Source organism: Macaca fascicularis, chromosome 6, assembly GCF_037993035.2.
Source record: "Macaca fascicularis isolate 582-1 chromosome 6, T2T-MFA8v1.1".
Classification (NCBI taxonomy): domain Eukaryota; kingdom Metazoa; phylum Chordata; class Mammalia; order Primates; family Cercopithecidae; genus Macaca; species Macaca fascicularis.
This window is the reverse complement of record NC_088380.1, coordinates 115,316,813-115,341,880: the sequence shown is the minus strand read 5'-3', so window position 1 is coordinate 115,341,880 and position 25,068 is coordinate 115,316,813. Positions and strand designations below refer to the sequence as shown.

General features: G+C 35.2%; 1 protein-coding gene across 16 annotated transcripts in view; it reads right to left on the bottom strand.

Annotated features, from left to right (window-relative positions):
* The window catches only part of FER (FER tyrosine kinase), a 439,449-nt gene that overhangs the window by 341,908 nt on the left and 72,473 nt on the right, over nt 1-25,068 (bottom strand). For 14 of the 16 annotated variants that reach the window (XR_012413997.1, XM_015451752.3, XM_065545841.2 and 11 more), the window contains 2 exons: nt 12,710-12,883; nt 10,165-10,264 (listed from right to left, as the gene is read on the bottom strand). Coding sequence is in view for 15 of the 16 variants with exons in the window: in XM_015451752.3 (XP_015307238.1) it covers nt 10,165-10,264; nt 12,710-12,883 (274 nt within the window). In the remaining variant the exon portion in view is untranslated. Of the gene's footprint in view, nt 1-8,565; nt 8,694-10,164; nt 10,265-12,709; nt 12,884-25,068 lie in introns of all 16 variants that reach the window. The other 2 variants (XM_073994008.1, XM_073994007.1) reach the window with 1 other exon arrangement.

The window sequence follows — 25,068 nt, the reverse complement described above, 5'->3', positions numbered from 1 at the left end:
CTCTGTGACAAGGCACTGGAGAAACATCTTTAAAAACATGAAGGGGTAAAAATCTGTTTAAAAAAAATTCTATACCCCCAAAAAATATATTTTAAAAATGAAACTGAAATAAATATTTTTTCGGACATACATAAAGAATTCATTATTTGCAGACCTACATTACAAGAAATTTTAAAAGTAAGCCATTCAGGCAAAAGTAAAATGATATCAAATAGAAATAGAGACATAGATAAATAAAGAATGCTGGAAAAGATAAGTACATGGATAAATATATGAAATATTTTATTATTGAAGATAATTTACTATTTAAAAAAATGTAATGTGTAGTTTGCAACATAAGCAAAAGTAAAATATATAAAACATATCACTATAATAGCACAAAGACAGGAAAAGGAGAAACAGAACTATACTACTGTAAGATTCCCATACTATATATATGGCATGTGTACAAAGTGGCATAATACCACTTAAAGATATATTATGGTAAATTACATACAAAATAAAATAAAACATTGGAGCTAACAAATCAGCAAAAGAGATAAGAATCTTCAGAAAAATGTTCAATTAATCCAGATGAAGGTAGAATAAAGGCAAAGTGAAATACAGAATACATGGAACAAAGAGAAAATAAACTGCAAAATGACAGATTAAACTTAACATGATAAAAAGTTACATTTAAATATTGGTCTAAATGCCACTAATTAAAAGGTGGGGATTATCAAGAAACAAAAGCAAGAGATAACTATATGCTGTTTACAAGAGATGCATTTCAGAAATAAAGACGGAAACTGGTTGAAGTATGAAAAAAGAATATAGATAGGTCAGATATGGTGGCTCACACCTGTACTCTCAACACTTTGGGAGGCCCAGGGAGGAAGGTAACTTGAGCTCAGGAGTTTGAGACTGGCCTAGAGAACATGGCGAAACCCCATCTCTATAAATAGTTAGCTGAGCATAGCAGCACATGCTCGTATTTCTAGCTACACAGTTGGTTGAGACAGGAGGACTACTTGAGCCCAGGAGTTTGAGGGTGCAGCAAGCTATAAGCACACCACCACTGCACTCCAACCTGAGCAACAGAGTGAGACCCTGTTGTAAAAAATAAAATATAAAGGAAAAAAGGAAAAAGAAAAATATATTATGTAAACACTAATCAAAAGAAAGCTGGAATGGCTACATTAATATCAAACAGGATGAATAACAGAGCAAAGAATATTATTGCCAGGCATAATAAAAGTCATTTCATAATAATAAAGTAGTCAGGTCATCAAAAGAATAGAATACTCATAAATGCTTACATACCAATAATAGTTTTAAAACACATAAAGTAAAAACTGATAGAATTACAAGAAGAAATAGACAAATCCACAATTATAGTTGGAGATTGCAATATCCTTCCATCAATAACTGATACAACACATAGACCAAAAAATTACTAAGAACATAATGAATTTGAATAATACTATTAAACAACTGTACCAAGTTGACAATGTAGATCACTCTAAAGAACAACAGCAGAATACACATTCTTATCAAGTGCACATAAAGCATTTACCAAAACAGACATTTACTGGCCAAAATAAAGTATTACATAAATTTTAAAGTCATAAAAACATTCTCAGACCACAATGAAAATAAATTTTAAAAAATTTAAAAACTCTAGAAAAATGCTAAAACATTAGGAAACTAGACGGCATTCTTCTAAATAACCTATGAATCAAAGAAAAACACACACAAAAAAACATAATCAAAAAGGAAATTAGAAAGCATTTTGGCCGGAATAAAAATGAAAACATATTATATAAAATTGAGGGGATATTGCAAAAACAATAGTATTTAAGGAACTTTAGAGTGCTAAATGCTTGCATTTGAAAAGAAGATAGTTCTCAAATCAATGACCTCAGCTTCCACATTGAGAAAAATAGAAAAAGTGCAAACTAAGCCTAAAGCAAGCAGAAGGAAGGAAATAAGGACCAGAGCAGAAATTGTTAAAGTAGAAATCACAAAAACAGAAGAAAAAAGACCAAAAGCTGGTCTTTGAGAAGATTAATAAAACTGATAAACCTCTAGTCACAATGATCAGGAAACAAGAGAAAAAGTACCAATAAAGGAAATGTCACTACACATTCTATAAATATAAAAAGGTGAATAAAGGACTATTATGAACAAATTACTATCAATACATTCTATAACTTATATGAAATGGACAAATTCCTGAAAAGACAACCTACCAAACCTAAAATAAAAAGAAACAAATTAAGTAGCCCCATTTTTTTTTTTTTTTTCCCAGAGACAAGGTCTCACTTTGTCACCCAGTCTGGAGTGCAATGGCATGTAACTTCGAACTCCTGGGCTCAAGCGATCCTTCTCCTTCTCAGTCTCCCAAGTAATTGGGACAACAAACACACGCCACCATACCTGGCTAAAATAGCCCCGTATTGATTACAGCAAGTGAATTTATACTTTAAAAACTTAACCAAAAAGGAAACATAAAAACAAGCAGATCCAGATGGTTTCACAAGTGAATTCTACCAATATTTAAGAAAGAAATAATACTAACTCAACACAAATCTTCCTAGAAAACTGGTGAGAAGGTAACCAGTCTGAAGCCAGCATTATCCTCATATGAAAATGAGACAAAGACATTACAAGAAACATAGACATAGGTGATAAATTATAAACAAAAACTTAGCAAATCACATCCAACAATATAAAAAGTAATAATACATCATGACTAAGAAAATTGTATTCTTAGTCATGACTAGGGAGATTTTATGCAAGGTTGGTGTAATATTTGAAATGTGAAAATCAATCAAAATAACCATATTAACAAACAAAATGTGCACATATTTATCTCAATAGATGCAGAAAGAGCATTTGACAAGATGTAACATCCATTCTAACACAGGAAAAGAGAAAAATTACTTCAGTACAATTTTTTTTTAAGCCTTTAAAAAAACTACAGCAAACGTCATACTTGAAGGTGAAAGACTAAATAAATACTTTACACCTAAGTTCAGGAACAAGGCAAGCCAACACTGTTTGCTCCTCTCACTTCTATTCAATATTATACTGGAGGATCTAGCCACTGCAATCAGGCAAGAAAAAGAAAAAGAAGAAGAAAAAAAAAGTCACCTAGATTGAAAAGGTAAAAGTAAAACTGTCTTTATATATAGATAATATGATCCTATAAGTATAAAATCCTAAGAAATTCATATTTAAAAACTAGAGGCCAGGCACAGTGGCTCATATCTGTAACCCCAGCACTTTGGGAGGCCGAGGTAGGCATATCACTTGAGGTCAGGAGTTTGAGATCAGCCTGACCAACATGGTGAAACCCCATCTCTACTGGAAAAAAAACATATATACAAAAAATTAGCTGGGAGTGGTAGCAGGCACCTGTAGTCCCAGTTACCCGGGAGGCTGAGCCAGGAAAATTGCTTGAACCTGAGAGACAGAGGTTGCAGTGAGCCAAGATGGTGCCACTGTACTCCAGCCTGGGCGACAGAGCAAGACACCATGTAAACAAAACAAAACAAAATAAATGTCTACTAGAATTAATAAACAAGTTCAGTAAGTCCACAGGATAAAAGTTAATATTCAAAAATCAATTGTATTTATATATATACACCAGCAATGAACAATCCAAAAATAAAATTAACAATACTATCCACAATAGCACCAAAAATAAAGAAAGAACTTTATTTTATTTTATTTTATTTTATTTTATTTTATTTTTTTTTTGAGGCGGAGTTTCGCTCTGTCTCCCAGGCTGGAGTGCAGTGGCCGGATCTCAGCTCACTGCAAGCTCCGCCTCCCGGGTTTACGCCATTCTCCTGCCTCAGCCTCCCAAGTAGCTGGGACTACAGGCGCCCGCCACCTCGCCCGGGTAGTTTTTTTTGTATTTTTTAGTAGAGACGGGGTTTCACCATGTTAGCCAGGATGGTCTCGATCTCCTGACCTCGTGATCCGCCCGTCTCGGCCTCCCAAAGTGCTGGGATTACAGGCTTGAGCCACCGCGCCCGGCCAGAAAGAACTTTAATAAAAGAAATGTAAGATTTGCACGGAGAAACATTCCATGTAAATGGATTAGGAGACTCAACATTGTTAAGTCAACTCTCCCCTACTTGATCTATTAAGTTCAATACAATCCCTATCAAAACCCCAGCAGGCTATTTTACAGAAATTATCCACAGATCCAAAAAAGTATATGGAAATGCAAAGGATCTAGAATATCCAAAACAACTTCAAAGAAGAACAAAGTTGAACAGCTAACACTATCAGATTTTAAGAATTATAAAGCTATAGTGCTATGGTCTGAATGTGTGTGCCCCTCCTACAATTCATATATTGAAATACTAACACCTGCAAAGTGTTAGGGGGTCGGGTGTTTAGTGGGGTGACTGGATCATAAAGGTAGAGCCCTCAAGGATGGGATTAGTACCTTTATAAATTAGGCCTAAGGAAGCTCATTTGCCCCTTCTACCATGTGAGAACACATGGAGAAGGTACCATCTATGAAACAGAAAACAGGCCTTTACCAAACATCAAATCTACCAGTGCTTTGATCTTAGGTTTTCCAGTCTCCAGAACTGTGAGGTATAAATTTCTGTTGTTTTTAAGCACCCAGGTTATGGTATTTTGGTACAGCAGCCCAAATTGACTAAGACATAATGGTAATCAAGACAGTGTAGTACTGACATAAAGATAGACAAACAGGTCGGTGGAAAATAGACTCGCACATATATGGTCAATTGATTTTTGACAAGGATGTCAAAGCAGTTCAGTAAGGAAAGGACAGTCTTTTCAACAAATGGAGCTGGGAAAACTGAATATTCACATGCAAAAAGATAAATTTAAACTTTTACCTCACATCATGCACAAAAATTAAGCCAAAAGAGATCACAGACCTAAATGTAAAAGCTAAAACTATAAAAATTTTAGAAGAAAAGAAAGCGCAAAATCGTAGTGACCTTAAGTTAGGCAAATATTTGTTAGATACAACACCAAAAGACAATCCATATAAGAAACAATAAGTGAATTAGACTTCTTCAAAACTACAAATATTTGTACTTAAGTCAACATTAAAAAATATAAGCCCCAAACTACAAGAAAATATTTATAAATCATATTTCTAATGAACAACTTATATGCAGAAAATATAAAGAACTCTCAAACCTCAGTAATAACAAATCAACCCAATTTAAACATAGGCAACAGGTTTGAACACGTACGTCTCTAAAGAAGATATGAATAGCAAACAAGCACGTGAAAAGATGTTCAACATCATCGGTGACTAGGAAAATGAAAAGTAAAACTGGAATGAGATACACAGCTAAGATCAAAGGCTGGTCATACCAAGCACTACCAATACGTGGAGGAAACATACCAAGTACTACCAATATGTCATACCAAGTACTACCAACATGTGGAGGAAACTCATACACTACTAGAAAGAATGCAAAATGGTACAGATACTTTGGGAAAATGATTGGTAGGCTCCTCAAAACTTAAACATATCTCAATATATGATTTAGTCATTCCCCCTCTAGGTATTAATGTAAGGAAAATAAAACCACATATCCATACAAAGATTTGTACATAAATGTTCAGTCATTTTATTTGTAATGGCCCAATACTGGAAACAACTCAAATGCCTATTAACAGGAAAATGGATAAGCAAACTGTAGTAGACCCATACAATAGAGTCCTAATGAGCAATTTTAAAAAGTGAATTACTGGTACATGCAACAACATGGATAGATTTCAAAATAACTATTCTGAACAAATGAAGGCAGACAAAATAGAGTGTGTACTGTATGGTTCCTTTTTAAATATTCTAAGAAATGAAAACCAAACTATATAGTGACAGACGGCAGTTTAGTAGTTGCCTGGAGATAGAAGATGGAAGATCACAGAGAGGTGGAAGACAGGGATTACAAAAAGGCACCAGGAATTTTTCAGGGGTGAAAGACATGTTCATTATCTTGATTGTAGTGATAATTTCACAGGTGTGTACATATATCAAAATTTATCAAAATAAATATTTTAAATAAGTGCTGTTGGATGTTAATTGTATCAAAATAAACCTATTAAAAAATGAAGAGAGTAAGGGAAATTCTTCTACATGGCAATTAACACAATATATAATCCTTTATTTGGACCCTGGATCCAAAATAAACAAGGTTATAAAGGACATTTTTGTCATAAATTTGAAAACAGAGTATGTATTTAGTTTTATTAGTGTATCAAAGTTTAATTCCTTGGGCATGCTAACTTGGGTTGTGTTAGAAAATATAGTTCTTAGAAAATACATGCTTAGATATTTATAAGGAAATGTTATGATGTTACAACATGCTTTCAAGTGCTTCATCAAAAGAAAACTTTATATAAATATGTTCATACATATACACATAGAAAGACAGAGCCAGAAATAGAGACAGCAGAAGCCCAGTCATGACAAAATTTTGGCAATTTGTGAATCCAGGTAAAAAGTATGCAGGAGTTCATTATGTTATCATTTCAACTTTTATACAGGCTTGAAAATTTTTTTAATTGGGTAAAAATTTGATTTTATAAAAATTTCAACTTTCAGCCAGGCGTGGTGGCTCATGCCTGTAATCTCAGCACTTTGGGAGGCCAACGCGGGTGGATTATGAGGTCAAGAGATAAGAGACCATCCTGGCCAGCGCGGTGAAACCCCGTCTCTACTAAAAATACAAAAATTAGCTGGGCATGGTGGCGGGCACCTGTAGTCCCAGCTACTCAGAAGGCTGAAGAGGAGAATCACTTGAACCCAGGAGGTGGAAGCTGCAGTGTGACCCAAGATCCCACCACTGCCCTCCAGCCTGGTGACAGAGCGAGACTCCATCTCAAAAAAAAAAAAAAATTCAACTTTCAATGGCTTGAAGGTAGAGTCCACATCCTTTTCATTTTTATATCTCTGGCATTTACCAAACAGAAGAAAATCTTCTTAAATGAGTGTAAATGAAGGAATTAATACATAAATGTATTAGCATATAAATATAAAATGATAAGGAATAGGTTCAGAATAATCTGATACTGAAATATCTGAGACCTTTCTTTGATTTCTTTGTTTTCCATATATATATATATATATATATATATATATATATGATGGAATACTACTCAGCCATAAAAAGGAATGAATTAACAGCATTTGCAGTGACCTGGATGAGACTGGAGACTACTATTCTAAGTGAAATAATTCGGGAATGGAAAACCTGAGTTATGTTCTCACTGATATGTGGGAGCCAAGCTCTGAGGACCCAAAGGCATAAGAATAATACAGTGGACTTTGGGGATTTGAGGGGAAGAGATTTTGAGGGGAAGAGTGCAAGGCAGGTGCACTCTTTATATACTCTTCTACAGTTTCTTTATCCACTTGTTTATTGATGGACATTTGGGTTGGTTCCACAATTTTGCAATTGTGAATTGTGCTGCTATAAACATGCGTGTGCAAGTATCTTTTTCGTATGACTTCTTTTCCTCTGGGTGGATACCCAGTAGTGGGATTACTGGATCAAATGATAGTTCTTTTAGTTCTTTAAGGAATCTCCACACTGCTTTCCATAGTGGCTGGACTAGTTCACATTCCCACCAGCAGGGTAGAAGCATTCCCTGAGCTCTGTATCCATGCCAACATCTACTGCTTTTTTTTTCAATTTTTTTTTTAATTTTTTGATTATGGCCATTCTTGCAGGAGTAAGGAGGTATCACATTGTGGTTTTGATTTGCATTTCCCTGAAAATTAGTGATGTTGAGCATTTTTTCATAGGGTTGTTAGCTATTTATATATCTTCTTTTGAGAATTGTCTATTCATGTCTATTCATGTGCTTAGCCCACTTTTTGATGAGATTGTTAGTTTTTTCTTACTGATTTGTTGTAGATTCTGGATTTTAGTCCTTTGTTAGATGTATAGATTTTGAAGATTTCCTTCCACTCTGTGGGTTGTCTGTTTACCCTGCTGACTGTTCCTTTTGCTGTGCAAAACCTCTTTAGTTTAATTAGGTCCCAGCTATTTGTTTTTATTGCATTTGCTTTTAGGTTTTTGGTCATGAAATCCTTGCCTATGCCAATGTCTAGTTTCCTTCATTTCTTATGGTGACATTCTTTATTTTTATATAATTTTTGTGGAAAAATCCAAACCTATATAAAAGTAGAAAGAATTGTTCAATATTTCCATGTACCTATCAACTGGTTTGAACAATCATCAACTCATGACCAATCACGTTTCATCTACACTTCTATCTACCTACTCCCTATTCTTTAGATAATTTTGAAGCAAACCTCAGATATCACATCATTTCAGCTGTGAATATTTCTGCATTTACCTCAAAAATAAAGAGAACCTCAAAAAAAAATCACAGTCTCATTATCAAACCTATAATATAACAAGATTTCCTTAATATCAAATATCCTGTCTGGGTAAAATTTCTCAGATTATCTCATAATTTCAATAGTTGATTTTCAAAAAAAGACCTAAACAGCATCTATACAAATACATACTAAAATACTAATCCTTACTAATCCCAGGTACTTACAACATAATTTATTCCCACAATCATCCATCACTTCTTCACTGGTAAGACACAGGAAAAACAGAAAGGAAGGCTGAGTATTTTGCACACCATTGGTCCAGAAAGACCTCCCACTCGGCTCTCACTCTCACCTGATGGTATAAAACAGACTGCAGGTTCAGCAGCTTAAATACTACTTTGTTACTCCTGACACAAACCTTCACTATTCATGATTTTTTAAATTAATTAACAGACTAAAACCCATATTAGAATTATTTCCCACGAACAACAACAGCATTGATGATAGTCAAAGGGAGTTGTTAAGGCACATGATGGCAAACAGTACCTGAATTCCCCATATTTGCCAGAACCCCCAACAAACCTCTGGATGTCTCCTAAGAGATAAATCTCAGAGCATTATTTATTTCCTAATATATACAATTAAAAAGATTTTTTAAATATATTATTTCCTTTATACTACTTAGTGCAGACACAAAGCTTTATGGATTCACAAAACTGTTTTATGGCTAAACCTAACCATGTGTTTAACCAACTAAAGGTATTCAGAATTTAACCTGCAATAGGAAGGTAAAATCTGTGTATTTTGCATTTAAGTACCTGTTATTTTATGCTGCTGTCAAGAAACACTTCTAACTGAAATGCATTCACCTCTTACTAGAGTGACAGCCCTGAGCAAGAGGCTTTCTTTGCTCACTGCTTCAAGCCTGCATTACCTTAAAGAGTTCATGACTTTGGAAAGAGTTAAACGTAAAAAGAGAAGGGTATCAGCAAAGCTTTTGGAATTGTTTTCCCATTTCCAGCTTTTTATTCCCTCTTTGCACTGTTCTCTGTTTCTTCCCTCAACCCTCCTTTCTCCTCCCAGTCATCTGCTAGGCATTTTACAAATGATAGGATGTTAATGTAATATTGCTACTGGCAAGAATGATCAATGGATGCCAAGTGATGCCAATGGACAGAAGGTTGTTGGAGGATAGGTTATCCACACATGCCAATGTATCTCTCTGCAGTTACTTATCAGTTACATGGGGTAAAGGTACCTTCACAGTGGAGAGATCTGGCAGTCACTACTTGACTTAAGTAATCAAACTTGACTGAGCACTAAGAGTAAGACAAGCCAACTTAATGTGCCTCCTGGTAGGATGCAACATAAAGTATACATCGTCATCTATGAAGCAGTCCTGTCAAAAATGTTTGACCTGAATCTAGTCGAGCCTCTAGAACTATCCTTAAATTTACAGGAAATATAGGGGATAGATTAGGGACAAGTTAAATAGTAGTCATGAGAATGCAGTCAGACAATCCAGCATATGAGAAATTTTACAAGAAAACTGTACTCTTGGGGAAAAAAAAATACAGTAAAAAGTAGGAGGACTGTTCTAGATGAAAAGATTAAGAGTCTACCGACACAACAATCAAATGCAGTATGTTTACATTGATCAGATCCTGGTTCAAAGCAACAACAATGATGGAAATGATGGACAGAAAAAAAAAAAACAACTATTAGGTTGGTGCAAAAGTAATTGTGGTTTTTGACATTATTTTCTATTGTAATAGTAAGAATAAAAATCACCTAAGTAAACAATTTTTAAAATTTTGCCTTACCTTTAGCTAAAGCTTCTTTATATTTCTCTTTGGCAGAATTCATTTCTTTTATTAATTGTCTATAGCTGGATTTTAACTTCTCCAATTCTGTTTTTGTAACCTGTCAAAGAAACAAAATGCATAAATGTTTTAAAATGTTTAAATTTAAATTGCTCAAGAACTTAAATTCCAAAGTATTAACTGATGTGTACTTTACTACTTACAGGTCAGAGTTGTTCTTTAATATACAATTATAGAAAATAAACTACAAATATGTTTTTAAAATCAGTACTAAATTCAATAGCATGTGAAAACAAACAAAAGAATAGCAAATCAGGCCAGGCACAGTGGCTCACGCCTGTAGTTCCAGCATTTTGGGAAGCTAAAACAGGTGGATCACCTGAGGTCAGGAGTTCAAGACCAGCCTGGCCAACACAGCAAAACCCTGTCTCTACTAAAAATACAAAAAACGAGCCAGGCTGTGGTGGCACACACCTATAATCCCAGCTACTCGGGAGGATGGGACACAAGAATTGCTTGAACCCGGGAGGCAGAGGTTGCAGTGAGCCAAGATAACACCACTGCACTCCAGCCTGGCTGAAACTTGACTCGAAAAAAAAAAGGCAGCAGGGAAAGGGGGTGGCAAATACAGAATAACACTGCCATTATCTAAAATTCAAAAAAAAAATTAACCTGGTAAGTGCAGAAATATGTTCTGTAATTAAAAATACAATTAAGATATTATTTCTATGGAACAATGACACAATTGCAAGTCCTTGACTGTAGTCAAAAAGCCATTTAAATGCAATTTAAGGAAAAAATACGTGTACCAGATATTGTCTACAGATCTTCAAATTTGCCATTTGAGAAGACTAAGAAAGAGAAAGCATCAAAACGTTGCAAAAGGGGTTATCAGCAACTTGGAAAATAATCTCAAACCCCTTTTAAAGAAATTCTGTATCATCAATGTTCTCGATGACACAGATGATGACACTGTGTGAATAAACAAAAATAACTACAATATAAATATAAATGAGTTTCAAATTATTCCCCATTCAAGAAAAATCTCACTGGTTAACTTTGTAAAACTATTTTGGTAAAAGACTAATACAAAACTTTTTTTTGTTGTTTTTTTTTGAGACAGAATCTCGCTGTGTTGCCCAGGCTGTTAGGGCAATGGCATGATCTAGGCTCACTGCAGCCTCTGCCTCCAATGTTCAAGCAATTCTCATGCCTCAGCCTCCCAAGTGGCTGGGTTTACAGACGTGCACCACCACACCTAATTTTTGTATTTTTAGTAGAGACGGGGTTTCACCATGTTGCCCAGGCTGATCTTGAACTCCTGACCTCAGGCGATCTGCCCACCATGCCTCCCAAAGTGCTGGGATTACAGGCATAAGCCAGAAAACTTTTTGAATCGATTGCTCAGGTTGACAACACTGGAACCAATCAGTCAAGTTTCACATAATAAAAAGATAAATCGACATTATATACCTCCCGATATAAAACTGCAGGAAGTGTATACTACCACCTATGATGTATTCTTGCCCAAAATACCCAGCCAGACCCAATCTTATCAAGTCTCTAGATTTAAATTCTAATTTACAGAAAAGATTAAAGATGAAGGAATATGTAAACCACATCAAAAGATGCTAACAGAAAAACCCAAAATGAAGGAAATTCAATTATATAGAGCAAATTATCTAGTTTCTTCCACAAATAAATAGCATTTTATTAAAAACTGGGCAGGAAGGAGAACCTACATATTTTTTTAAAGTATCATTCAAATGCAAGGTATAGATGGTATCTGGATCCTGACTGAAACCAACCAACTATAAATAAAAGCTTAAACAACAACCATTTCAACAAAGAATATTCAATAACATGAAGGAATTATTATTTTTAGGCAAATTAATGATATTTAGTTACATTTTTAACAAGAACACTGATTTTAGCTATACATTCTAAAATATTTATGGATAAAATGATATCTTTAAAATGATCCAATGTAAAAAAAAAAAAAAGTGGGTGGGAGTATAGAAAACACAGAGACTATTCAGGTGATGGGTAGGTGGAAGTTCATTTTACTATTCTCTCTTCTTTTATACATTTACAAATTTCTACAATAAAAATAATTTGAAAAATGTCATTCAGAGAGACAGACTCTGAATGTAGGGAAAATTAGGGATATGTAAATTTAAGAATACCAAAAGTAATTTTGCCTATATTTTCTTTTTTATTTATGCAAAGTATTAGATAAGACAAATTTAGTTTTAAAAGACTCAGAGAATGATTTCAGTAAATAAAAACTAAAATGCCTAAGTGATAAAGCTTTGTGTCATAGTTTAACTGGGAGCCTCTTTTTTCTTTCATATGAGTATATATAGTAACAGTATATCCTATAATCAGTGTTTTATGTTCAATAAGATATTACTTATTAGAGACCATAAACCTATTTCTTGTTGGGAAATGACAAATACATAATTTTTAAAGTCAAATAAGGTAAAATATTTCAGTGAATTTGGAAAACAATTTCAAGAAAGAACTTCAATATGGAAAAACGAACCTTGATCATCTCTGCCTCTATCTGCTGATGAACACCTAAGTAACTTTTCTTCACCTGCTGCTTGTCCTTAATCATCATGGTGAGCCTGTGTAAAGGCCCAGAGTTCAAGTCCTCTGCATGTGTCTTCATTATCCTACTAAGTTGTTCTGTCTGCTGAATCATAAGTAGCCAAGACTAAAAAAAAAAAAAGAAACAAAATTTACATTTGCATTAAAGGTTTCCATTTAGCTGTGCTTTAAGAGTTCAAAACTTTAAATATTTAGTTTTAGATAAATTATTACATTAATATAAAAAATAGATTTCTGGCAACTGTGTAAAGATCTATGAATGGTTTATATTTAACATCTTCAACTTCAACTACACATACTTCAAAATTCTATAATCAGAGACTACACAGAAAACTAAGAAAAAGATTAGGGGACTCTGTAAGAGTTGTAGTCTTCACTTTATCAATTCTCATTTGTTTTCCAGCACATTGAAATACTGCTCTGCCACACCATTCTAATGCCCCACTATGGTCTTCAGTTCCTAATGGTCAAATGCAACAGACATTGTCCCATCTTCATCTTAACCTGCCTCTCTCTGTGGCATCTGATCCTGCTGACTCAACTTCATTCTGAAACTGTCTTTTGTGGAGGCTCACTTAGTTTCCTATTTTCAACATTCCTGGCTTGTTTTCCTCCCTTTCTAAAATTTCCTTTTCAATCTTTGGTACCTGTTCTTTTGTTGCCTGTGAGAATACTGGCATTTAATGGATTTCTATCTATAGCCCTGTTCTTTTCCTAACAAATATCTTTACATTTCAATAGTTCTTCCAGCACAATACACCAAAGGGCACAACACACTGCCTCAATAGCAAGAGGCACATAATTGTAGGTTTGGGATCAGTGGGCATACAGAAACTGCTAGAAGAACAAATCATTATTAGATTTCCTGACATATATATACTAAAAAAAAAAAAAAAAAAAGAAACAGAGGAATGCTCTTCACTATAAGTATTCATTATTCTATTCAGAAACAATATTGAAGATCTATGATAGGGTGGATCCAAAAGATATTTTTTAAATGAGCAAAGTCTGGTTTCAGATACTGACAATAATAATTTTCTACTCTATTATTTTTGATCTGTGAATGAATAGGATTATTTTCTTTCTGTTAATATTCCAATGTAATCAAAAATCAAAATTTCATAAGCACTGAAGCAAAATTACAGCCTAAAGAAAGCAAATTCTTAGTCATAATACATACTTGCCAGGATCTGACTTGTCAATCTTGTTTTTGATACACTGTATTGCATGTTTTTTAAAAAATAACAACCTTTGAGAACAGTTATTTAGGGACGGGACTCATTTTTAGTTGTGAAATGATATGATGAACACAGAACATATGTGTGGCCTATAAACCCATCATATTTACTTTTAAATATGAAAATATAATCACTAACTTGCTCTTAACACCACAAAGCAATTTAAAACTAATGTAGTCCTTACTTCAAAATCTAAAATTTAACAAAGATGCAAACAGTATAAAACTATACAAACATGGATTAAAAACATAAACTAAATGGCTATAATATATGTAGCTTTGCCTTTTTCATCTAGTATTTTCACTTCAAACTATGCAGTGTTGGAGAAACATTCTATGGCATGTGCAGAATATTAATGCTACAAAAAAAAATAAAAAGTGAGAGGAGACAGTCTTCTTGCTTTATCTTCAAAAATAAATATTATTTAAGTGCTTTGTAGCAGTAACTTTTTGTAATTCTATGTAGGAGTCCTTGCAGCCTAGGGAAGAAGATTTCTTGGAAGCCAAAAGATCACACAATTGGGTCAGATTGCCCTCCTCTCCCAGAAGGGTACATCCCAACCTGCCTAAAAGCCCTGTTCACTGTAGTCACTACAGGAAGTCCAAGGTCTCAAAGCATATACTGCCATTCTGTCAACCCCATATTGCCCTCAGTATCTCCTAATCCAACCCAAGCCACTATCTATAGAATCCTGTATCGTCAAGAACTCTTGCTCTATAATTAGAAAATTCTTCATACCTCTTCTCAGAACTTTCCTGTCATCTTCTAGTTTTAACAAAAGCCTGGCTATATCTCACTCCCAACACCCCAATGCTGCTAATAAACATTCCCTGTGTTTCTGCAGAATTCCCCTGCTCCTTTGGATCCCAGGACACCCTTCTCCATGAACAATCCATCAGCAAGTCTTTCAGATTCTGTCTCCAAAGCCAATCACAAATCCATCGTCTTCTCTCTGTCTCCACTGCCACTCCTTTGAAGGTTATGATTATCTCTGGCTTAGACTATTACAACATCTCCCAAATGGTACACTCTCATGCTCCTTTCCAATCCATTCTCTTTAAAGTAGCAATAATAATAATAATAAATTAAAAAGTAATGTAACTGTCTTCCTTAAAACACTACATTGGCTTTCCTTTTCATTTAAAGAAAAATCCAAACTCCTTTCTTTTATGTTGAGATGGAGTCTTGCTCCATCACCCAGGCTGGAGTGCAGTGGCACAATCTCTGCTCACTACAACCTCTACATCCTGGGTTCAAGTGATTCTCGTGCCTCAGCCTCCCAAGTAGCTAAGACTACAGGTATAAGCCACTACGCCCAGCTAATTTTCGTATTTTTAATAGAGACGGGGTTTTGCCATTTTGCCCAGGCTGGTCTCAAACTCCTGGCCTCAAGTGATCCACCCACTTTGGCCTCCCAAAGTTCTGGGATTGCAGGCATGAGCCACCACACCCAGCCCAAACTCCTTCTAAGACTTACAATGTCTCCCATTATCTGTCCTCTAATCTATCCTTGCAACTTCATGTTTGCTGTTCTCTACCAAGCGAAATAAATGCTAGAAATGTTCTTTCTTCAGTTTGCTAAACCTATCAAGCTCCAATCTCTTCCTGAAAGTTTTTACCTCTACCTAGAAGCTCTTCCTCACCTTCACCTGGCAAGATCCATATCTTCCTTTAGTAATCAGCTAAATATCCTGTAAATCTAATCCTTGTTATTCTGTCTTACTTTTTCTCAGCATTTAAAACAATTATTTATCTATATGTATAATTGGTGGTTTGTTTTTTTATAACGTCTCCTCAACTGAAATGGAAGCTCCATGAAGATGGGATCATGTTTAATATTTTGAGTATTTACTGTGATGTTTGAGACAAGAGGGAGGGAAAGAGGGAAGAAGTAGGAAAAAAGAAAGAAAAAAAGGAAGGAGGAATGTAGAATAAAACCATGAATTAAATACATGCCATAAAAGTGGCTTTAAAGAGTTTTTTTTTGAGACAGGGTCTCACCCTGTCACCCAGGCTGGAGTGCAACGGCACGATCATGGCTCGCTGCAGACCCAACCTTCCAGGCTCAAGAGATTCTCCCACTTCAGCTTTCCAAGGATTTGTGACTACAGGCATGCACCACTACGTCCAGCTAATTATTTTGATTTTTAGTAGAGACAAGGTCTTACTATGCTATCCAGGCTGGTCTTGAACTCCTGAGTTTGAGTGATCTTCCCACCTTAGCCTCCCAAAGTGCTGGGATTATGGGTGTGAGCCACCATGCCCAGTCATAAATATTTTTTTAACATTGAATTAGGTAATAATATAATCTGATAGTGAAGAAAAAATAAACAGCTCTATCTTCAACTGAAAAAATAACAGAAATAGCAGAGCAGCATGTAATGCAAATGAAACACTGACCTAAAAGGAATGGTTGAAAGTCACACACAAAAAGATGTCTGGATGATCTAATTCCTTGAATTAGCTGGGTGGGTGGGATATTTGTTAAAACAGAGGAGAGTAAAATGTTAATAGACGCTTAACAAAGAAACAAACAAAAGTAAAGATACATTTCAATATTTGCAGTACAACTGGAATAGCATGTTGCAGATATAGCTCTTTGGTTACAGCATAGCAATGATCAGGGCACAGATAAATTGTTATTTAGGATAATTTGTGGAAGATAATTCTTTTTCTTTTTTTAAAAAAAATAGAGACAGGGTGTCACCATGTTGCACAGGCTGGTCTCAAACTCCTGGCCTCAAGTGATCCTCCTGCCAGTCTCCCAAAGTGCTAAGATTACAGGCATAAGCTACTGCACCCAGCTGCAAGCTAATTCTTTGTAACTTAATAAACAAAATACTGTCAGCCACTTGAAGACATTAAAATTGCTTCATCATACAGAAATGATTGCTAACAGTGTTCCTTACAATTGAATTTTACCAGTAGGAAGTCACTGATGCTGAAAGTTATAGACAGGTTAAAAAATATTTAAAAAGTAAAAATATCTGAATTTTAATTTTAGAAAAATTTAATCATGGGCAAATAACAATAATATAATCATAAGAAAACATGGTTAAAATTTGTAAAACAGAATATAAATATCATCATTATTGAAAGAAGAGCTACAAAACTTTAAAGTGATAATAATTTAATTTTACTAGACTAGACAAAAATCCCACAGGATACCAACAAAAATCAAGAATGAGAGACTGATGGAAAGAAGTTTAAGTAACTTTTCAAATAGAAGAGTCAGAAGACAGCTTTAGTTCTGAAGTTTGTATATCAAGAAGTATAAATTTGAGTTTATAATTCTTAAGTTTCTGAAGTTATCCAAGCGAAGGTTTTTAAATAAGCAGGCTATTTATACCTTCTGAATTATCAAAAGTGCTTTTTAAGGAAAGTTAACACGATCCATTTAAAAAAAAGGACAAAAAGTAATAATGGAAAGTGAGTACAAAATAAAAATGAGGCCAGGAGCAGTGGTCCATATCTATAATCCCAGTGTTTGGGGAGGCCAAGGTGGGAGGACTGTTTGAGGCCAGGAGTTTGAAACTAGCCTGGGCAATGTAGCAAGACAGTGTCTCTACAAAAAAAATTTTTAATCAAAAATTTGAAAAGCTTTGCTTTTAAATTTCAACATTAGCTGGATATGGTGGCTTGTTTCTGTAGCCCTAGCTACTTAAGAGGCTGAAGTTGGAAGATTCCCTTAAACGCAGGAGTTTGAGGTTACAGTGAGCTATGACTGTGCCACTGCACTCCAGCCCAGGTGACAGAGCGAGAGCCTGTCTTGAAAAAAAATAAAAATAAAAAAGATACTAACTCTACCTGTTAAATATTATATGAAAATGGGATAAACACCTATGAAAAGGAAAACATTATCAAATCAGAGAGGGGACAAAACTTCACTACATGCAATACATATGAAACAGAAATAAAATACAGCACAACAACAAAAAGACAAGTGAAAACACCCCAGAAAAAATATGAACAACAAGACCCTGTAGTCACCATATTCAAATAATATAAAGTCAAATTCTAGGACAAAATATAAAACAAAGAAGATCTTAATTACAGAAAAAAAGGAAATAAAGTCTCTAGGGTTGAGGAATAGGAAGAAGGCTGGCAGGCTCTCACTCTTGCACTCTCTTTCCCTCTCCTGTTTCCTTTTAGCTCTTCCAAAGCTTTTGAAGATTTTCCCAAAATTAAACCCTGTCTATTGAACTACATGATATAAGTTCTACTTTCCTCTTTGAATCCCAACTTTTACAAGATGAAATTCAAAGAGATCAATAACCATGGAGTCCATGGTTGCCATAAACCAATTATGAATAACTTGCCTCTAATAAAGTGCAAAGCTCAAATATTTCGCTATTGAATATCTAAATTATTTGAATCAGTAAACTTTGGTGCTACTTAAATTGTCTCTAAGTATTGAGAATGAAAAAAAAGTTTCTAAAACCACCATAACATTGAGAAACCGAGGCAGAACCCTGTGGAATCCCTGAATTGAGGAGACAGAGCAGGGAATCTGCAAAGAACAAGGTGCCATGGAATAAAAACAAATACAACCTACCAAGACTGAATCATGAAGAAACAGAAATTCTGACCAGACTAAAACAAGTAGGGAGACTGAATCAGTAATCAAACACTTCTCATCAAAAAGCCCAGACCCTTATTTGACTCATTGGTGAATTCTACAAAACATTTATAGAAAAATTAACATCAATACTTTTCAAACTATTCTAGAAAACTAAAAAGGAGGGGACACTTCCAAATTCATTCTATGAAGCCAGTATTACCCTGACAGCAAAGCCAGACAAAAACACTACAAGAAACAAGAACTGTCCAGGTGCAGAGGCTCATGCCTGTAATCCCAGCACTTTGGGAGGTTGAGGCAAGCGGACCGCTTCAGCCCAGGAGTTCAAGACCAGCCTGGGTAACAGGAAGACACCATGTCTACAAAAAATAAAAATAAACTGAAAAAAAAGGAAAGAAAAATTACAAGCCAATATCCCTAATGAACATAGAGGTACAAATCCTCAATAAAATTCTAGAGAACAAAATTGTACACATATTAAAAGGATCCTACACCATGACCAAGCAGGCAAGTGGGATTTATCCCTGGGATGCAAGGATGGTTCAACATACATGAATAAATAAATTTGACACATTATATTAACAGAATAATAAATAACTTTATATGCTCATGTCAATACATGCACAAAGAGTATTGGACAAAATGCAACATCCTTTCATGATAAAAACTCTCAAGGGATCAAGCATAGAATCAATGTATCTCAACGTAATAAAGGCTACATAGGGCAAGCTCACAGCTAACATATTCAATGGTAAAAAACTGATAGCTTTTCCCCTAAAATTGGAAAAAAGAAAAGGATGCTCACTCTCACAACTTCTATTCAATGGCACACTAAAAGTACTAGCCAGAGCAATTAGGCAATAAAAAGAAATTTTAAAAATCCAAATCAGAAAGAAAGAAAAGAAAATTATGACTGTCTACAATAGACAAGATCTTGTATGTAGAAAACTGACTCTCCAATTAAAAAAAAAAACTGTCAGAATTAATAAGTGAATTCTATTAAATTGTAGGATTAAAAAATCAACATATAAAGATCAATAACATTTCTTTTTCTTTTTTCTTTTTTAAAATTTATTTCTTTTCCTGCCACGAATATAAAAACAATCAGTAACATCCCTACACAGTAACAACAAACTATCCAAAAAAGAAATTAGGAAAACACTCTCAAATTAGCATAAAAAATAATACAATACATAGGAATAAATTTAACCAAGGAAGTGAAAGATCTTTGCACTGAAAACTAAAAGGTATTGATGAAAGAAGTTGAAGAAGGCACAGATAAATGGAAAATACGCTTATGTTCATGAATTAAAAGAATGATCATCCTTAAAATATCCATACCACCCAAAACAATCTACAGATTGAAAGCAATTTCTATCAAAATTCCTAATTAAAATTTCAATGATAAAAAATGACATTAGAATTTTGAAATAGAAAAAAAAAATCCTAAACTTCTTATGGAGCCATAAAATACCCTGAAAGCTAAAGCAATCTTTACAAAGAACAAAGCTAGAAGCATCATACTTCCTTGTTCCAAACTATATTTCCAAAGGTATGTTAATCAAAATAATACAATACTAGCATAAAAACATATACATGAGCCAATGGAAGAATAGAGGGAGCACAGAAAAATAAACTCAGACATACACAATCAACTCATCTTTGACAAGGGCACCAAGAATACACAATAGCGAAAGGACAGTCTCTTCAATAAACAGTTTTGGGAAAACTGGATATCCACATGTAAGAGAATGAAACTGGACCCTATCTTACACCATACACAAAAATCAACTCAAAAAGAATTAAAGACTTAAATATAAGACCTGAATCCATAAATCTCCTAGAAGAAAAAATAAAGGAAAAGTTCCTTGACATTGTTGTTGGCAATGATTTTTTGAAGATGACACCCAAAAGCACAGGCAATAAAAGCAAAATTAAACAAGTGATACTACACCAAAACTAAAAAGCCTCTACACAGCAAAGGAAATAATCAACCAAATAAAAAAGCAATCTAAAGAATGGGAAAAAATATTTGCAAATTGTATGTCTAATAAGGGAACTAATACAAATACGTAAGGAACTAACACAACTCAATAGCACACACAAAAAATAGCTCAATTTTCAAGATCTGCAAAGGACCTGAGCAGGTATTTTTCCAAAGATACACGAATGACCAAAAGAAATATGAAAAGGTACTCAACATCACTAATCATCAAGTAACTACAAATCAAAACCACAATGACATATCACTTCACACCTATTAAGATGGCTATTATAAAAAAGGCAAAAGACAAGTGTTGGCAAGGATGTGAAGAAAAGGAGCACTATACACTATTGGTGGAAATGTAAATTAGGACAGCCATTATGTAAAACATATGGAGGTTCCTCAAAAAATCAAAAACAGAACTGTTATATGATCTAACAAGCCCTCTTCTGGTTACACAGCCAAAGAAAACAAAATCAATATGACAAAAAGATACCTGTACTCTCATGTTCATTGTAACATTGCTAAGGCTTGCATACTATTTGTTTGTCTCCCCCAAAACTTACATTAAAGTTTGATCCGCAGGCCAGGCATAGTGGTTCATGCCTGTAATCCCAGCACTTTGGGAGGCCAAGGGGGGCAGATCACTTAAGGTCAGAAGTTCGAGACCAGCATGGCCAACATGGTGAAACTCTGTCTCTACTAAAAATACAAAAATTAGCTGGCCATGGTGGCAGGCCGCCTGTAATCCCAGCCACTCAGGAGGCTGAGGCAGAAGAATAACTTGAACCCAAGAGGCAGAGGCTGCAGTGAGCCGAGATGGCGCCACTGCACTCCAGCCTGGCGACAGGGTGAGAATCTGTCTCAAAAATAAAATAAAATAAAATAAAAATTGATCCCCAATGTGGTGGTATTGGTAGGTGAGGCCTAATGGAAGGTGTTTGGGTCATGAGGGCTCCTCCCATGTGGGTGGCTTGGTGCCATTCTCACAATAGTGAGTTCTCACTCTGGCAAGACTAGATTAGCTCCTGTAGCAATGGATTATTTCTCACAAAAGTGGATTGCTATAAAGTCCCTGGATTTTCTCTCTTTGCATATGTCCACTTCCCTTTATTTTTCTCCTTGTGTTATGACACTGCACAAAAGTTCTCACAAGAAGCCAGGGTGATGACCTTGAACTTCTCAGCCTACAGAACTATAAGCTAAATAAACCTTTTTCTTTATAAAATGTTCGATATCAGGAATTCTGTTATAGCAACAGAACTTGGACTAGGACAGGCATTATTCATAATAGGCAAGGAACAACCCTCAACAGATGAATGGATAAAGAAATTATAGTAAATAAAATATGTGTGTATGTGTGTGTATACACACATAGAATATATGAATCTAAATAAATGAAAAAATATGTGGACAAAGATTAATTAAATATTTTTAAATAAACTCAATATAATCATATTAAATAACTGGTTTCTAATGACTGGTACTAAAGATGCTGAGCTGCATTAGCTCAGTCACTGTCCAGTCTCAAAAGTTAGAGAGCCACATGACTACCAGGGTATTACTACTACTATTAAAAAAGTAAATCTAAGTATCTAAACACAGATCAGGCCAGAAAAGAAATTAAGAAAGTATATTACCTTTTCTTTCCCAATACTTTTCCAGCTTCTTGGTGCTCCTCAATTGCTTTTATTCCTCTTGGACTTAAGGGCCACCTTTCTTGTTCTTCTTCTGAAGAACAGTATAACCAGAAAAATAACTGGCCATAGTCACCTTTATTCTTCAGAAGTAAATCGCCTAACCTCAGCAGTTTTCTCCCACCAAAAATTAAGCATTGAATAAAAAAACCTTCACAGTCCCTTTCAGTTCCAGCATCCCGTGATCTTTTCCTACTTATTAATAGCTACTTCCTTATTTAGTACCATTCTCACAAACTCCTTGAGTTTTATAGCTCACATCCAGAGAAGATTCCTTTGTTGATCCAGCTCTAGTAGAGCACTGTTAAAACAATAATGGCCTATTTGGAAATTTTAACGAGAAGAATGAACTACAGTTAGGATTCTGGGAGATTTTTATCTCTTCTTTAGCTTCTTTTTTATATATTCCTGCTCTCCACTCTTTCCCATTCCCTTTTTATGTCCTAGACAAGCTGTTCTGTTATTTCCTGTTTCCTGTAGTTCCAGATTATCCTTCATTGGCCCCCTCCGCTCAACATTTTTTAAAAAAACAAAGTCCTCTCTTTCCTCCTCCAACCCAATCAGCCTTTTCATCTACTGCCTTATCTATCTTTTTTCAAACTCCTCAAATAGACTTCTGGGGGAAAAAAAATTAAAACTCAGTACTGACTCTCAGAAGGTATAAACTAATCTGTATACTCAAGACACTTTCTTCTTCCGAATCTCCATGTAAAAAAATGCTTTTTTTCTCTCTCACATAGAATGGAGAGGTGGAATTGATGGTCTCCATTAGTTCTTTCAACCCCACTCCTATTAAAGCTAACTTTGCTCATCTAAATGAGAGACAGGCTCTCTGCCTCTTTTACTTACTGGGGCTTCACTCATTAATATTACCAACCTCTTGCACACTCACAGGACTTCTCTTATTTACTCCTTTTATCAACACTATGAAGAAAATATCTTCATCTTATAAATGTGGAGTTTGAATGTCAGATAAATTAATCTGCCTAAAGTCACACACCTAAATAATGGAAGAGCTCACATTCAAATACAAAACTAATTCTTTCTTTTTTTTTTTTTTTTTTTTTTTGAGACGGAGTCTCGCTCTGTCGCCCAAGCTGGAGTGCAGTGGCCGGATCTCAGCTCACTGCAAGCCCCGCCGCCCGAGTTTACGCCATTCTCCTGCCTCAGCCTCCCAAGTAGCTGGGACTACAGGCGCCTGCCACCTCGCCCGGCTAGTGTTTTTTTGTATTTTTTAGTAGAGACGGGGTTTCACCGTGTTAGCCAGGATGGTCTTGATCTCCTGACCTCGTGATTCGCCCGTCTCGGCCTCCCAAAGTGCTGGGATTACAGGCTTGAGCCACCGCGCCCGGCCACAAAACTAATTCTTAATGTGCTAGACCGGAAGGAGGAGTGTGGGAACCTAAAGGTCTTAATATCTTAAAACTACTTTAAGAAAAACTACCTAGCCAGGTGCAGTGGGACATGCCAGAGTCAGATCCTGGCTCTAAAAATAAAAAAAAAAAAAAAGAAAAGAAAAATAGCTGGGCATGGTGGTACATGCCTGCAGTCCCTGCTACTCAGGAGGCTGAGGTAAGATCACTTAAGCCCAGAAGTTAAAGGCTACAGTGAGCTATGAGCACACCACTGCACTCCAGCCTAAGCGACAGAGCTAGGCCCTGTTACTAAAAAAAAAAAAAGAATAACTAACTAGATTAAACTAAGGAGAATATTTTTAAACTGGTTACAAATCACATAGTAATCTTTAATCTGTATTTAGTACTTAATCATTAAATTAGAAGTGAAGAGCCATAAGGAAAAGCTATCTACTCCTTTAGGCTACCTACTTTGTTGTATGAGTACATCTAAAGAGAAGTCCTTTAAGGGCAAGATTAGCGAGTCACTCTTGATATGACATGCTCTATGAGAAGCTACGGATATGAAAATGAAAGAGGCCTCTCATTGTAACTGCCTTTCTAACTAAAATAATGACCCGTCCCTCATATCTCCCTCAACGGAACAATTAAATAAAATCATCATCTTATCTAACCAGCTCCAATATCTCACTGGATAATTAGAAACAGGACAACTTTAACACAGTGAAAAAGACAGCACACATTTTCCAATGCCCCAGGAAAACAAATTATTAATTGGAGATTTTTAAATTTGAGAACATTTTTCAGAATTCTTAGTTGTATATTAATATTATTAAAAACATTGCTTTTACCTGAAATGTAAAATGTGATTTCAAAAGATTTATTCTTTTTCTTTATCTTTTTTTTCTTTTTTTTTTTAGAGACAGTCTCGCTCTGTTACCCAGGCTAGAGTGCTGTGGCACAATCATGGCTCACAGAAGCCTTGACCTCCCAGACTCAGGTGATTCTCCCACCTCAGCATCCCAAGTAGCTGGAACCACAGGCACACACCGCACACCACCATGCCCAGTTAATTTTCTTTTTGTATTTTTTTGTAGAGATGGGGTTTCACCATGATGCCCAGGCTGGTCTAGAACTCCTGGGCTCAAGCAATCCACCACCTTGGCCTCCCAAAGTGCTAATATTACAGGCAGAAGCTACCGCATATGGCCAATTTTCTGAATTCTTAAATGTGATTCTTTGGCAGTGTTGTTTTGTGACCAAAAATAAAATGGTTCCTAGAAATAAACACATCACCTATTTCATAATAAAAAGGAGGAATAATAATTCAATTTACAGAAATTTTATTCTCATCTACCCCAAAAAAGAGATCAGTTGCATACATTAAATAGCATCTCAGGCTTCTAAAATAATTAACATAAACCCTACAATGCCTATT